At 48.7% G+C, this 16,515-nt stretch overlaps 1 protein-coding gene across 1 annotated transcript in view; it reads left to right on the top strand.

Moving 5' to 3' along the window:
• The window catches only part of fbn3 (fibrillin 3), a 206,225-nt gene that overhangs the window by 27,360 nt on the left and 162,350 nt on the right, over positions 1-16,515 (top strand). The window contains exons 4-5 of the mRNA XM_078424021.1: positions 1,202-1,297; positions 2,411-2,506. Coding sequence (XP_078280147.1) covers positions 1,202-1,297; positions 2,411-2,506 — 192 coding nt within the window. The remainder of the gene's footprint in view (positions 1-1,201; positions 1,298-2,410; positions 2,507-16,515) is intronic.

The following is a 16,515-nucleotide window of genomic DNA, read 5'->3' as shown; positions in this document are numbered from 1 at the left end:
AGTTTCCAGCGTACAATGAGATAGATGTGGCAGTCAGGGCTAAGTGAGGTAATCAGCATGTTAACAGCAGATGTGCAGGCGGAGTGGTTTAGTTTAGAGATACAGCGCGGAAACAAGCCCATCGGCCCAGCGGGTCTGCACCGACCAGCGATCCCCGCACACATTAACACTATCCTACACCCACTAGGCCCAATGTTTTTTTTTACATTTACCAAGCCAATTAGCCTACAAACCTGTGCGTCTTTGGAGTGTGGGAGGAAACCGAAGATCTCCCACGCAGGCCACGGGGAGAACGTACAAACTCCGTACAGACGGCGCCCGTAGTCAGGACCGAACCCGGGTCTCCGGCGCTGCATTCGCTGTAAGGCGGCAACTCTACCGCTGCGCCACCATGGCCGCCCTCACCTGTTGCGAATGCTGATCGTGGAGTGGGAAATGCCAGGAATAAAGTGAATGTGATGTTCACCGTGACTGACAGCATCCACGCTGTCGGTACCGAGCCGTCTATGAACGTGACGTTATGGAGCAAGCTGCCAGAGGAGGCGGTTGAGGCAGGGACTATCCCAACACTTTGGGAGCAGTGAAATGTGTAGGAAGGAACTGCAGATGCCGGTTCAAATCGAAGACAGACAAAAAACGCTGGAGTAACTCAGCGGGACAGGCAGCATCTCTGGAGAGAGGGAATGGGTGACGTTTCGGGTCGAGACCTTAGACAGGTACATGGGTAGGACAGGCTGTTGTTTTTTATTCATCAGCATTTTGTGAATAAATACCTTCGATTTGTACCAGCATCTGCAGTTATTTTCTTATTATACAACTCTATCTTACACTCCTTGTCAAGGATGCATTCCCCCCCCCCCCCCCCCACCGCGGTGCCCAGCGGTCCCGGAAATCCCCCCGGGCGCCCGTGGACAGCGCGTGGTCCCTCTCCAACCACACCCGGGCGCGGACGGACGTAACCCTGGGAAAAGGGGCAGGCAGCCGGCTGGGGATGGATAGGACAGGTTTATGGAGGGATGTGGAGCAAGCGTGCGCAGGTGGGGCGAGTGGGCCGGTGTGGGCAAGTTGGGCCGAAGGGCCTGCAGGTAAGTGGTGGCAGCTGCGGCTGTAACAAACTCCGCCGGCGATGAAGCCACACGCGGTTGGTTTTGGTGGCTCTGCAGGTGCGGAGACGTCTGACTATGTCTGTCCCCCCTTGCAGTTCAACAGTGCAACGTCAGATGCATGAACGGCGGCTCTTGTGCTGACGACAGCTGCGTTTGCCAGAAGGGATTCACTGGGACACACTGCGGGCAACGTGAGTATCATCAGCAAGCTCCACACGGGGGGTGGAGAGGGAATCAACATGCACCCACGGGGGGGGGGGGGAGAGAGAGAGGGGGGGGAGAGAAAGAGAGAGAGAGGGGGAGGGAGGGAGGGAGGGAGGGAGGGAGGGAGGGAGGGAGGGAGGGAGGGAGGGAGGGAGGGAGGGAGGGAGGGAGGGAGGGAGGGAGGGAAAGAGAGAGAGAAGTGGATCAGTGGCTGGGCAACTGGAAAATGCAGAGCTACAAATCATATTGTATTTATTAATAACCTGGCAAGAGGACAGGAGTTATCCGCAGCATATAATGGGATCGGAACTGTCCTGGAGTGAGCCATCTCCACCGCTTGTTTTTGAAACAGTGATGAGGTTGGCGGCAGTTACATTGCACTTCCTGCACGGTGGCGCAGCGGGTAGAGTTGCCTCCTCACAGCGCCAAAGACCCGGGTTCCATCCCGACTACGGGCGCTGTCTGTACGGAGAAGGCCACAGAAGGCAGTGGAGGCCAATTCGCTGGATGTTTTTAAGAGAGAGTTAGATTTAGCTCTTAGGGCTAACGGAATCAAGGGATATGAGGAGGTTTGCAAGAATGATACCATGAATGAGTGGGTTAACATATGGTGAGCGTTTGATGACACTGGGCCTAGAGTTGCTGGAGTTCAGAAGAATGAGGGGGGGGGGGGGGGGGGGACCTCATTAAACTTACCGAATAATGAAAGGTTTGGATAGAGTGGATGTGGAGAGGATGTTTCTACCCGTGGGAGAGTCCAGGACTAGAGGTCACAGCCTCAGAATTAAAGGACCTTTCTTTAGGAAGGAGACGAGAGGGAATTTCTTCAGTCTCTTCAGAGGGTGGTGAATCTGTGGGATTCTTTTGCCACAGAAGGCTGTGGAGGCCAAGTCAGTGGGTATTTTTAAGGCAGAGATAGATAGATTTTTGATTAGTGCAGGTGTCAGGGGTGACGGGGAGAAGGCAGGAGAATGGGGTTAGGAGGGAGAGATAGATCAGCCATGATTAATTGGCGGAGTAGACTTGATGGGCCGAATGGGGTAATTCTGCTGCTATCACCTATGACCTTGTGACCATATGTTCTCTCTTTTCTTTATTAGCCGTGTGTAAAAATGGCTGCCAGAACGGAGGCCGCTGCATTGGGCCGAGTCGCTGTGCGTGCGTGTATGGGTTCACTGGGCCTCAGTGTGAACGAGGTAAGGCACCGACTGCTTTTCTTGTGCATTTTAAGGAACCTGTTTGAGGCTTTGTATGACAATCTGGCGAATTAAATGGCCAGAATTGGAGCACCTCCTGGGCCACTGGTGCAGCGCGTCTCCCCTGCTCCTGATGAATGTCCCTCGAGTTACATAGAAAATAGGTGCAGGAGTAGGCCATTCGGCCCTTCGAGCCTGCACCGCCATTCAATATGATCATCCAACTCAGTATCCTGTACCTGCCTTCTCTCCATACCCCCTGATCCCTTTAGCCACAAGGGCCACATCTAACTCCCTCTTAAATATAGCCAATGACCTGGCCTCAACTACCTTCTGTGGCAGAGAATTCCACAGATTCACCACTCTCTGTGTGAAAAAAACCGTTCACATCTCGGTCCTAAAAGACTTCCCCCTTATCCTTAAACTGTGACCCCTTGTTCTGGACTTCCCCAACATCGGGAACAATCTTCCTGCATCTAGCCTGTCCAACCCCTTAAGAATTTTGTAAGTTTCTATAAGATCCCCCCTCAATCTTCTAAATTCCAGCGAGTACAAGCCGAGTCTATCCAGTCTTTCTTCATATGAAAGTCCTGCCATCCCAGGGATCAATCTGGTGAACCTTCTCTGTACTCCCTCTATGGCAAGAATGTCTTTCCTCAGATTAGGAACTGTACGCAATAGTCCAGGTGTGGTCTCACCAATGCCCTGTACAACTGCAGCAGAACCTCCCTGCTCCTATACTCAAATCCCCTCGCTATGAATGCCAACATACCATTCTCAACACAATCCTGAAACGCTGCTCCTTCACGTGGAGGTCCGAAGGAGGGTCTCGTCCCTGAAATGCCGCCGGTTCCTTCCCATCCCAGAGACGCTGCACGCAAAAAGCTGCAGCGACTCAGCGCGAAACCTCCAGAGAGGCTGCCTGTCCCACTGAGTTACTCCAGCATTTCGTGTCTGTCGTCACTTTGAGCAGTCATGAGGCGGGAGGCTTCTGGAGTCAGTGCATTTCTTCAAGGAGATCTTGTGCACATCCTTGAATCTTTTCCTTTGTACACCGAGTCCCATGATTGAGCTCAGGTTTAATTCCCGCAGTAAGATAGCGATATATGTACATGGAGGTTGGCACAGAGTGGGGATTGGCATTGTGTAGACGAAGCATGAAGAAAAAGGAATGAATGTACATTTTCAGGACAGTCACAGGACAGGTTGGAGCGTATAAAGACCATTGAGTGTGTTTGGAAGCAGCATGACTCGTTTCCACGTGATTTTGTGGGTCCTGAGGTGGCTGATGAGGCCATTGTGGGAACCGTGGAGTTGTGCAGATGGATGTGAGAGTGGCTGATAGTGGACAAGTGGATAAACTGCAAGGTGCTGCCTTCCTTCTGTTCCTACGGCACGGTGGCGCAGCGGTAGAGTTGCTGCCTTTCAGCGCTTGCAGTGCCGGAGACCTGGGTTCGATCCCGACCGCGAGTGATTGTCTGTACGGAGTTTGTACGTCCTCCCCGTGACCTGCGTGGGTTTTCTCCGAGATCTTTGGTTTCCTCCCGCACTCCAAAGACGTACAAGGTTTGTAGGTTAACTGGCTTAGTAAATGTAAAAGCTGTCCCTAGTGGGTGGAGGATGGTGTTAGTGTGCGGGGATCGCTGGTCGGCGCGGACCCGGTGGGCCGAAGGGGCCTGTTTCCGCGCTGTATCTCTAAACTAAACTGAACTAATGGAAAAGATACCACCAATGTCTCTGCAATATCCTCCAAACCGACCAGTCAGCATCCGTACATAGTGTTGAGATCACGGATAACAAATAGACAATAGACAATAGGTGCAGGAGGAGGCCATTTGGCCCTTCGAGCCAGCATCACCACTCAATGTGATCATGGCTGATCATTACCAATCAGTACCCCGTTCCTGCCTTCTCCCCATACCCACTGACTCCGTTATCCTTAAGAGCTCTATCTAGTTCTCTCTTGAATGCATTCAGAGACTTGACCTCCACTGCCTTCTGAGGCAGAGAATTCCACAGATTTACAACTCTCTGCCTGAAAAAGTTTTTCCTCATCTCCGTTCTAAATGGCCTACCCCTTATTCTTAAACTGTGGCCCCTGGTTCTGGACTCCCCCAACATTGGGAACATGTTTCCTGCCTCTAACGTGTCTAACCCCTTAATAATCTTATGTGTTTCGATAAGATCCCCTCTCATCCTTCTATATTTCAGTGTATACAAGCCTAGCCGCTCCAGTCCCGCCATTCTGGGAATTAACCTAGTAAACGCCCTCAATAGGAAGAATATCCTTCCTTAAATTTTGAGACCAAAACTGCACACAGTACTCCAGGTGCGGTCTCACTAGGGCCCTGTACAACTGCAGAAGGACCTCTTTGCTCCTATACTCAACTCCTCTTGTTATGAAGGCCAACATTCCATTGGCTTTCAAACTGAGATGAGAAAAAACCTTTTCACCCAGAGAGTTGTGAATTTGTGGAATTCTCTGCCACAGAAGGCAGTGGAGGGCAATTCACTGGATGAATTTAAAAGAGCTCTAGATAGAACATTCCATTGGCAAATAGAGCACTTTGATAGTGAGTCTTCATCGCGATAAAGCAAAGCCTGCAGAGAAAACAAAATGGGAGCATCAGTAACCCCTTGGACATGAAGTGTAAAGCACCTCCAGCTGGGCGGCCACAATCGAGAACTGCATTTGTGTGCAATACGCCATATTATTGCAATATGTAATCCGTAATGTCAAGCGGTCCAGTCTCACGCATTGCTCTCGCTCAGTCGAGCTCATCCTCTTGCGGTGCTGCCTTCTCGCCCAGCTATTCTCTCCTCAGACTCTGTTTCCCATTGAAACGTACAGAATAGTGCAAAGGCTTGGATGGAGTGGATGTGGAGAGGATGTTTACACCAGTGGGAGCTAGTCTAGGACCAGAGGGCACAGCCTCAGAATTAAGGGGCGTTCTTTCAGGAAGGAGATGGATGAGGAGAAATGTCTTTAGTCAGAGGGTGGTGAACCTGTGGCATTCTCTGCCACGGAAGACTGTGCAGGCCAAGTCAGTGGATATTTTTAAGGCAGAGGAGGTCTCGACCCGAAACGTCACCCATTCCTTCTCTCCGGAGATGGTGCCTGACCCGCTGAGTTACTCCAGCATTTTGTGTCGACCTTAGATGGATTCTTGATTAGTGCGGGTGTCAGGGGTTATGGGGAGAAGGCAGGAGAATGGGGTTAGGAAGGAGAGATAGATCAGCCATGATTGAATGGCGGAGTAGACTTGATGGGCCGAATGGCCTAATTCTACTCCTATCACTTATGACCTTAGGACCTTATTGCTCAGTCAGCCAGCTCAGCTCCTCTCTTAGGATCCTGTTTAAATAGCTCAGCCCCTGTTCTGGGACCCAGTCTTGCTGGTTATTCCCTCCTCAGAACAAATATATAGAAACATAGAAAATAGGTGCAGGAGGAGGCCATTTGGCCCTACGAGCCAGCGCCGCCATTCATTGTGATCATGGCTGATCATCCACAATCAGTAACCCGTGCCTGCCTTCTCCCCATATCCTTTGATTCCGCTAGCCCCATGAGCTCTATCTAACTCTCTCTTAAATTCATCCAGTGAATTGGCCTCCACTGCCCTCTGTGGCAGAGAATTCCACAAATTCACAACTCTCTGGGTGAAAAGGTCTTTTCTCACCTCAGTTTTATTCTTAGACTGTGTGTCCCCCTGGTTCTGGACACCCCCCAACATTGCGAATATTTTTTCCTGCATCTAGCTTGCCCAGTCCTTTTATAATTGTATACGTCTCTATAAGATCCCCTCTCATCCTTCTAAACTCCAGTGAATACAAGCCCAGTCTTTCCAATCTTTCCTCATACGACAGACTGCACATTTATGTGTATGTGACAAATAAATTGACTATTGACTACTATTGAGTCCCGCCATCCCGGGGATTAACCTGGTGAACCTACGCTGCACTGCCTCAATAGCAAGGACGTCCTTCCTCGAGTTGGGAGACCAAAACTGCACACAATACTACTCATTCTGTCTTCCAGCTCAACCCCTCTCCTGGGATTCTGTGTTAGCTCAGGCCTGTTCATGGGACCCTGCTTTCCCAGCTTTGGCTCTCTCCCTGTGTGCTGGAGCCCAGTGTCGGTTTCCCAGGCTTGTTCTTCTGTGTGGAAGGTTGGTCTAGTATCCAGCTCTGTGTGTTAAAGGGGACACTCTGTTCCCGAGGCTCTGTGTTTTGGTGCCCAGTTTCTGTTTCCTTGGCCTGTTGCCTGTGTCGGATCCCTTTTCCAAGCCCCTCTTTCTTTATTGTTGCTCAGATTCTGTTTCCTAAAGCCTTCTCTGCACGTCCAGCCCCGGGCACTGTTGCCGCTGTGCTTTTGAAGTCCATCCCCTGGGTGAGGTCACGTGGGCGGTGACGTCACCCATTGTCCCTTATTTGGAGGTGAGGAAGTTGGCAACCCTCCTCTCTGCCCAGCCTCCCCCATGAGACGCGGTCCCTGGTCAAACTCCCTCCTGGGATGACACTGCCCATCTCGTCCCCCACACCAATTGCACCCCCTTTTGTCCTGTGTTGCTTTGAATAAAAGACACTTTACAAAAGACTTTCGGCTTGCTCCAGCTTGCAACACTCAACAATTTCAAGAATATTCGCTACCCACCCCTTCAGGCATCTGCAGAATGAATAGTTAAACATGTTCCCGTTCCTTCAGTCACACAGTCCACTTTTTCCAATTTATTTTAACATGGCCCATTCTTGTCTACCGCATAATTATTTATTCGTTTCAGGTCTCTTATCTCATTTATATATTCATTTTTAATACTCCAAACCAGTTGAGAATGTCAGCACGAGGTTGTTTCGTAGGTTGATGATGTTCCCATTTGACGAACTCTTCCATTGTTACTCTGGGGATGCTTTCAATCACGACTGTTGTCTCATTATATTGTTTGACCGCTTCATTAGGTTCCCACAGTTAATTAACAATTTGCAAGGAAATCCATTGCCGCGCCGGAGACCCAGGTTGGATCCCGACTGCGGGTGCTGTCTGTACGGAGTTTGCACGTTCCCCCCGTGATCTGCGTGGGCTTTCTCCGAGATCTTCGGTTTCCTCCCGCGCTCCAAAGACGTGCTTTTTTTGGGTTTTTTTAGAGATACAGCGCGGAAACAGGCCCTTCGGCCCACCGAGTCCGCGCCGCCCAGCGATCCCCGCACATTAACTCTATCCTACACACACTAGGGACAATTTTTTTTACATTTACCCAGTCAATTAACCTACAAACCTGTACGTCTTTGGAGTGTGGGAGGAAACCGAAGATCTCAGAGAAAACCCACGCAGGTCATGGGGAGAACGTACAAACTCCGTACAAACAACACCCGTAGTCAGGATCGAACCTGTGTCTCCGGCGCTGCATTCGCTGTAAGGCAGCAACTCTACCGCTGCGCCACCGTGCCGTGCTGGTTTGTAGGTTAATTGGCTTGGTAAACATAAACATTGTCCCTAGTGGGTGTAGGATGGTGTTAATGTGCTGGTTGGCGCAGACTCGCTGGGCCGAAGGGCCTGTTTCCGCGCTGTGTCTCCAAACTAAACTAGACTTGTTTCCACGCTGTACCTCTGAACTATAAACGAATACTCTGGGTCTTAATCCGTTCTCGGTGGGAATGGTTCAGTCATGGTGTAATAGATTGAGACAGTCCAGAGGCCGTTACTTTGGACACCTCTACAGGATCATTAGTCTGAACATAAATCATGGACTTCTCCCCATCTGCAATAGGGTTAGGGTTAATAACACTGTCTGACAATGTGGAGAAATGTCCTGTGCATGAGACATGAAGCACAGAACTTTTAAAAAAATTGAGGAAGGATATTCTTGCTATTGAGGGCGTGCAGCGTAGGCTTACTAGGTTAATTCCCGGAATGGCGGGACTGTCATATGTTGAAAGACTGGAGCGACTAGGCTTGTATACACTGGAATTTAGAAGGATGAGAGGAGATCTTATCGAAACGTATAAGATTATTAAGGGGTTGGACATGTTAGAGGCAGGAAACATGTTCCCAATGTTGGGGGAGTCCAGAACAAAGGGCCACAGTTTAAGAATAAGGGGTAGGCCATTTAGAACTGAGATGTGGAAAAACTTTTTCAGTCAGAGAGTTGTGAATCTGTGGAATTCTCTGCCTCAGAAGGCAGTGGAGGCCAATTCTCTGAATGCATTCAAGAGAGAGCTGGATAGAGCTCTTAAGGATAGCGGAGTCAGGGGGTATGGGGAGAAGGCAGGAACGGGGTACTGATTGAGAATGATCAGCCATGATCACATTGAATGGCGGTGCTGGCTCGAAGGGCCGAATGGCCTCCTCCTGCACCTATTGTCTATTGTCTGTTGTATTAGGGTTAGGGTTAATAACACTGTCTGACAATGTGGAGAAATGTCCTGTGCATTAGACATGAAGCACTGAACTTTAAAAAAATAATTTGGAGTATTGTCCTCTAAATGCTCTTTGAATTAAAGGTTTGTGATTTCATTTTCCTTTTAAGCATTTAATGCTAAACACTTATTACAATACATCGTTAATTTTAAATCATCGCTGCATTATTTCATTCATTGTTCAATGTAAATCTGTGCAACACGAGAAACAACACGGCTGATGTTATAGACACAAAATGCCAGAGCAACTCAGCGGGACAGGCAGCATCTCTGGAGAGACTGGAATGGGTGACGTTTCGGAAGATGGGTGTCTCATTTTGATACCTTCCCCTTCCTTATCTCTGTGCCTCCCTCTCCCCTGGCTCTCAGTCTGAAGAAGGGTCTTGACCCGAAACGTGGCCCGTTCCTTCTCTCCAGAGAAGGTGCCTGTCCCGCCGAGTGACCCCAACATTTTGGTACCGTCAGGAGATTTACTGAGCTGGTCTGCACGTAGTCGTGGATTAGGTGGTGTGGCGGGTTTTCATTCATTCCAGTTTGTACCAGAATACTTGGCTATCATCCAGAAGTGAAGTGGCTTGATAGCAAAGGAATGAGGTTGACTCGTAACCAGAAAAATGCTGGGAATGTGCCGTCTGGTCTCATTAGAAAGAGTTCTTGCAGCTTCAGGCTGAGAATTGGCTACACAAATCCCTGGCAGTCTGCCAGTCAGTGTGATGGAACCAGGCTCTATCTAATCTCGTGTCAAGCCAACTGAGAGGGAGGGTTCACGTGCCCACAACTGCCTGCGAAGAACAACCTTTAGTTTAGTTTAGTTTTAGAGACACAGAGCGGAAACAGGCCCTTCGGCCCACCGGGTCCGTGCTGCCCAGCGATCCCCGCACACTAACACTATCCTACACCCACTAGGGACAATCTTTTACATTTATACCCAGCCAATTAAACCTACAAACCTCTACGTCTTTGGAGTGCGGGAGGAAACCGAAGATCTCGGAGAAAACCCACGCAGGTCACGGGGAGAACGTACAAACTCCGTACAGACGGCGCCCGTAGTCGGGATGGAACCCGGGTCTCCAGGGCTGCATTCGCTGTAAGGCAGCAACTCTACCGCTGTGCCACCTGTTCTCCTGCAGAAAACCAGCCTGAAAACTAGATGGGACAGTAAATGTTTTCCTATTAAAGTCATCGGTGACAGGAGCAGAATTAGGCCATTCAGCCCATCATGTCTATTCTGCCGTTCAATGGTAGCCGATCTATCTTTCCCTCCTAACCCCATTCTCCTGCCTTCTCCCCATAACCCCTGACACCCGCACTAATCAAGAAACGGCCGCGTGAGACCTGATCACGCTGATTCTGAGTTATGGGTTGACGTTAGTCCAGTGGCTAATTTGAGCAAGTGAGGACATAGGTTCAAGGTGAAGGGGAAAAGATTTAATAGGAAACGGAGGGGTAACGTTTTCACACAAAGGGTGGTGGGTGCATGGAACGAGCTGCCCGAGGAGGTAGTTGAGGCTGGGACTATCCCGACATTTAAGAAGCAGTTAGACAGGTACATGGATAGGACATGTTTGGAGGGATATGGATCAAACACAGGCTGGTGGGACTAGTGTGGCTGGGACATGTTGGCCATTGTGGGCAAGTTGGGCCGAAGGGCCTGTTTCCACGCTGTATCACTCTGTGACTCTAATTATAATTTTACATTTTCATTGCACTGATCATCGTCTGCTTGTTAAGTCGGGTAATTGCTTTGGAATATTGGATTAATGTTATTGTGATGGATGTGTGGGAAAGAACTGCAGGTGCTGGTTTATATCGAAGGTGGACACAAAATGCTGGAGTAACTCAGCGGGTCAGGCAGCATCTCTGGAGAGAAGGAATGGGTGACGTTTCGGGTGACGTTTTGGGTCGAGACCCTTCAGGGTCTCAGTGGGTCAGTCAGCATCTCTGGAGAGAAGGAATGGGTGACGTTTCGGGTGACGTTTTGGGTCGAGACCCTTCAGGGTCTCAGTGGGTCAGTCAGCATCTCTGGAGAGAAGGAATGGGTGACGTTTCGGGTCGAGACCCTTCCAGAGATGCTGTCTGGCCCGCTGAGTTACTCCAGCATTTTGTGTCTACCTTACATTATTGTGATGCCTGCTTTGTCTTTGTGAATTGTTTATGAATTGCCCACGATGTGGGCATTGCAGACAAGCCCAACGTTCTCTTCCTGATCCTGGTTGCCTTTGCCAAAGTGGTGGTGAGCCAGGTCCTTGATTTGCCGCAGTACCTATGGTGGAGGTACAACCACGATGCTGGTGTGTAGGAAACTCCAACAATGACGGTGGGCGATACGGCTTCAAGTTGGGATGGCTCACGGCCTGGCAAAGAACTTGCAGACGGTGGCACTCCCACAGGCCGACCGTCCTCGCCCTTCCCTTAGTTTAGAGATACAGGGCGGAAACAGGCCCTTCGGCCCACCGGGTCCGTGCCGCCCAGCGATCCCCGCACACTAACACTATCCTACACCCACTAGGGACAATTTTTACATTTACCCAGCCAATTAACCTACATACCTACATAACCTACATAAGTAATCTTATCTTCCCTCTCACATACTCTGTAGTTCCATCCAACACTAGATTGAGCAGTGGGTCAAAGCCTTTCAAAATCCCACTGGCTGTGGAAGAGAATACGAGTTATGGTAATCAACATAATTTTTCTATTTTAGCAACTCTACCTTTACCGAAAGCCCCCCCCCCCCCCCCCCCCCCCCACACTAGTACGTTTTACATAAAAAGGCAATAAAAGTACATATTCTTGGCAAATAAATTTAAACACACGAAAGTTATTTTTATGCGTTCATTGTATGGCATATATTATATGCCATACAACGAATGCATAAAAATAACTTTCGTTATTTCGTTAAGGGAAAAAGGACCTTCAGCCCAACTTGCCCACACCGGCCAACATGTCCCACCAGCCCCCGTTTTGTCCATATCCCTCCAAACCTGCCCTATCCATGTACCTGTCCAACTGTTTAAATGTTGCGACAGTCCCAGCCTCAACTTAAAGCCAATTAACCTATAAAAAAACCTGCACGTCTTTGGAGTGTGGGAGGAAACCGGAGCACCGGGAGAAAACCCACGCCGGTCACGGGGAGAACGTACAAACTCCATGCAGACTGCACCCGTAGTCGGGATCGAACCTGGGTCTCGGGCGTTCCAAGCGCTGTAAGGCTGCACATCTACCACCATGCTGCCCCCAATTAGGGCAGCCTTCCACATTGATGTAACTATACTGGGACGGCTTCACTAGAAACACTGCTCATTCTGGAGTGCAGGCCTTTAGTACTACAACCATCGCCTGTGCCCTGTTCACTGCTCCCGGCTTTTACTGGATAATATCTGGGATGAGGTGAATTGGCAGAAGACGAGTTTCACTGATCCTGGTGGTGGTGGGGGTTTGAGGTTGGACATCATTTATTCAGCATTCCTGCCTAAAAGTGTTTGCGAATGCTTTAGTCTTTTAAACATTGACCTGCTGGGCCTCTCCATCTTAGGAGATGGTTTGTTCTGGGTGGAGTCCTTCAATCGCTGTTTACGCATGAGGTTCTTCAAGTGGCATTTTTCCAGCTTTTATTTGAACAAAGGCTTCACTTGAAGCCTGGGTGAAGCAGTTTATCTGTTAGTTAGCATTGGCAACTATCTCACTCCCAAATACGGGACAAGATGACGTCACCGCCCCACATGCCCTCACCCAACCAGCGGCCATGTGCTGCCGCTCCACCAATGGTGGCCGCCTGGGCCGGGAGGCGGGTTGCTAAGCAACCTCCGTTAGGCGGCACTGGGGCCTCCGGACCTACACTGTCCAGAAGGTAGACACAGATTTTTTCCTGCTACACTGTCCGGGCCTACAGCGTCCGGGCCTGCAGCGTCCGGGCCTACAGCGTCCGGGCCTAAACGTCCGGGCCTACAGTGTGCGGGCCTACAGCGTCCGGGCCTACAGTGTGTCCCCCTGGGCCTAATACGGGACAAGGGCGGTCCCGTACGGGACAGATCAATTTAGCCCAAAATACGGGATGTCCCGGCTAATACGGGACAGTTGGCAACCCTAGTAACAGTACATTTCGAGTTCTGAATGCATGAAACAATGATTCAGACCAGCAACATTGTCTAAGTTGTATGAAATTGGGATGGAGATGCCAATAAATGAGGTATAAATGCACAGGGATAGTTACATAGCGTTCCATGCTGTTTTGGCTAATAAAATCACCATCAGAAATTCAAGTCTACCCTGATTTTACAGCCAAGGTGGTTTGGGAGTTTGAAAAGTTCAAACTGTATGCAAAAATGTTTGCATAAAGTTCCAAGTAAATTCCCCTTATAGAATAAACACACAGAAACATGGGGCACCAGCTGTGTCTACATTGAGCTGCAAAACACTGCAGGAAAGAGGAGATGCCTTGCAGATCATCAATGGTTTCAAGCCATGGAACTTGCAGACTTTGGACGAGAGTTTTCAAGCATCCACAGAAAGTGAAATGCGGCCATCACTGCTGCTGTCTGGGGTATTGATACAAGTTCATACTGTAAGTCATATGAACAGAATCAGGCCATTCAGCCCATCGAGTCTATGCCGATATAATCATGGCTGATCTATTTTTCCCTCTCAACCCCATTCTCCTGCCTCCCCTCCCCCATAACCCTTGACCAAATGTCTTTGGGGACCCATAAAATAAGAATCCATACACTAAAGTTCCTTGGACGTTTAATGCTTATGTGACATTTCTAAAATGAGCAAAAATAGCTGTGTAAAAAACCCATCTATCTCTCTGCTGTTACTGTAAAACGTGAAAGTGTTTCTGGGTGGAACTGCAGATGCTGGTTTAAACCGAAGAGAGACACAAAACGCTGGAGTAACTCAGCGGGACGGGCAGCATCTCTGGAGGGAAGGAATTGGTGACTTTTCAGGTCTAGACCCTTCTTCAGACTGGTTAGGGAAACGAGAGATGTAGACGATGATGGAGAGAGCTGCTTGCGTGCCCCGCTGAGTTACTCCAGCTGTTTGTGTCGATCAAAGTGTTTCTGGGTGGGGGTTTTGTTTTTGATGTTCAGATTTAGAATATTGCTAAAAATGAGGAACATTCTTCTTTCTGAGTCTGGGGGTCAATGCCCCTGGACAGAGTCTGAAGAAGGGTCTCGACCCAGAACGTCACCCATTCCTTCTCTCCAGCGAAGGAATGGGTGGCACGGTGGCGCAGCGGTAGAGTTGCTGCCTTACAATGAATGCAGCGCCGGAGACCCAGGTTCGATCCCGACTACGGGTGCTGTTTGTACGGAGTTTGTACGTTCTCCCCGTGACCTGCGCGGGTTTTCTGCGAGATCTTCGGTTTCCTCCCACACTCCAAAGATGTACAAGGTTAATTGGCTTGGTAAATGTAAAAGAAAATGGTCCCTAGTGGGTGTAGGGCAGGGATCGCTGGTCGGCGCGGACCAGTTGGGCCGAAAGGGCCTGTTTCCACGCTGTATCTCTAATCTAGACTAAAATCTAATCTAAGATGCTGCCTGTCCCGCTGAGTTACTCCAGCATTTGGTTTACACCGTAATGCTGGAGTAACTCAGCGGGACAGGCAGCAAGCATCTGGGGAGAAAGAATGGGTGATGTTTCAGGTCGAGACCCTTCTTCAGAAGGAGTAAAAGTATCCTGCCACACAAATATCCTGTGATTCATTTTTCAGCTGGTTAATATTGTAGTCCTCATGGGAACTGTTGCAACCTCGGTATAAGTTACATTTTTAATAGATTTGGTCCAGAGCTTGTATTCCAACAAATGACAGCAGGGGTTGATGGGTGGTTATAAGTATTTTCACAACGCCTATTAAATTATTTTTATTGATAGGCTAATTAAATGTGACTTGACAAGTCTTATTGTGTCTGAACAAGGATCTCGACCTGAAACGTCACCCATTCCTTTGCCCAGAGGTCCCTAGCCTGTTATGCTGTGTTATCCTATATCTGTTACGGAAAACATCTCAATAAATGCAACTGAACACATGAATGTATGATAATGGTATTATCTATGTGCTGCCACAAACATTATTGACGATTTGTCACTTGTCGAAAAGATACAGCGGTGAAACGGGCCCTTCGGCCCACCGGGTCCGCGACCACCAGCGATCCCCGCACATTAACACTATCCTACACCCACTAGGGACAATTTTAACATTTACCAAGCCAATTAACCAACAAACCTGTACATCTTTGGAGTGTGGGAGGAAACCGAAGATCTCGGAGAAAACCCACGCAGGTCACGGGGAGAACGTACAAACTCCGTACAGACAGCTCCCGTAGTCAGGATCGACTACGGGTCTCTGGCGCTGCATTCGCTGTAAGGCGGCAACTCTACCGCTGCGCCACCGTGACCGTCTTAATGAAAGCTGTAAACTAACGTGACTTATTGAATGTGGTATATTAATGTCTGTCTAAAAAATGGCATCTAGATTAGTTATTAAAATCTAATAATGCCTATTGAATTAATAGTATTCAATGAATGGCATTAATGGAGAGACGTTTACCATTTTAATGTTTGCTCGTTATCAAAGGTCATTCAATGATTGGGGTCTAATGAGGGAAAGGCATGTGATAAAATCTATTGCCATTTATTGAAAGACATGAATTTGCCCCGCTCCATTATTTCACAATCTTCTGGTTTGGCAACGGAGAATTCAACACTTCAGAAGATTGTAAAGATAAACCCAGAAACCACAGGCCAGACGCTTTAACTTTGCTGGGGTAAAAGGTGCCAGAAATTGTGATCTGTGCGAAGATGAAAGGCTTGGATAGAGTGGATGTGGAGAGGATGTTTCCACTAGTGGGAGAGTCCAGGACTAGAGGTCACAGCCTCAGAATTAAAGGTCCTTCCTTTAGGAAGGAAATGAGGAGGAATTTCTTCAGTCAGGGTGTGGTGAATCTGTGGAATTCTTTGCCACAGTAGGCCGTGGAGGCCAAGTCAGTGGATATTTTTAAGGCAGAGATAGATAGATTATTGATTAGTGCGTGTGTCAGGGGTTATGGGGAGAAGGCAGGAGAATGTGGTTGAGAGGGAGAGATAGATCAGCCATGAATGAATGATGGAGTAGACATGATGGGCCGAATGGCCTAATTCTGCTCCTATCACTTATGAGATCAAGATGAATTGAACAAACATGGACTAATAAAGAAGGTATAAAAAAATGCTGGAGTAACTCAGCGGGTCAGGCAGCATCTAGGAGAGAGGGAATGGGTGACGTTTCGGTTCGAGACCCTTCTTCAGACTTCTCCATTCTATGGACTAATAAAGAAATACTAGCAAAGATTTGTGTAAAGCAAATCATGTTTGACTAACTTAATTACGTTTTTGGATGTGGTAGCAAAGAGGAAACAAGATGAGGGTAATGTAGTGTTGGTTTGCATGTGGAAAAGCAGAAAGTGAAGCCAGAGGGGTTAACGAGATGAGAGACAAATGGAATTCCATTAGGAGAGGACGAGAGGTTTATCAAAGTAAGCATTCCTCAGCGAGTGATGTTAGTGATGTAACCAGTAATTTAAAAAAACAAAAACCCGTGACTTGTTTAGTTTGGT

The sequence above is a fragment of the Rhinoraja longicauda genome, chromosome 28 (assembly GCF_053455715.1).
Source record: "Rhinoraja longicauda isolate Sanriku21f chromosome 28, sRhiLon1.1, whole genome shotgun sequence".
NCBI lineage: Eukaryota > Metazoa > Chordata > Chondrichthyes > Rajiformes > Arhynchobatidae > Rhinoraja > Rhinoraja longicauda.
This window is presented reverse-complemented; position numbering and strand designations above follow the sequence as displayed.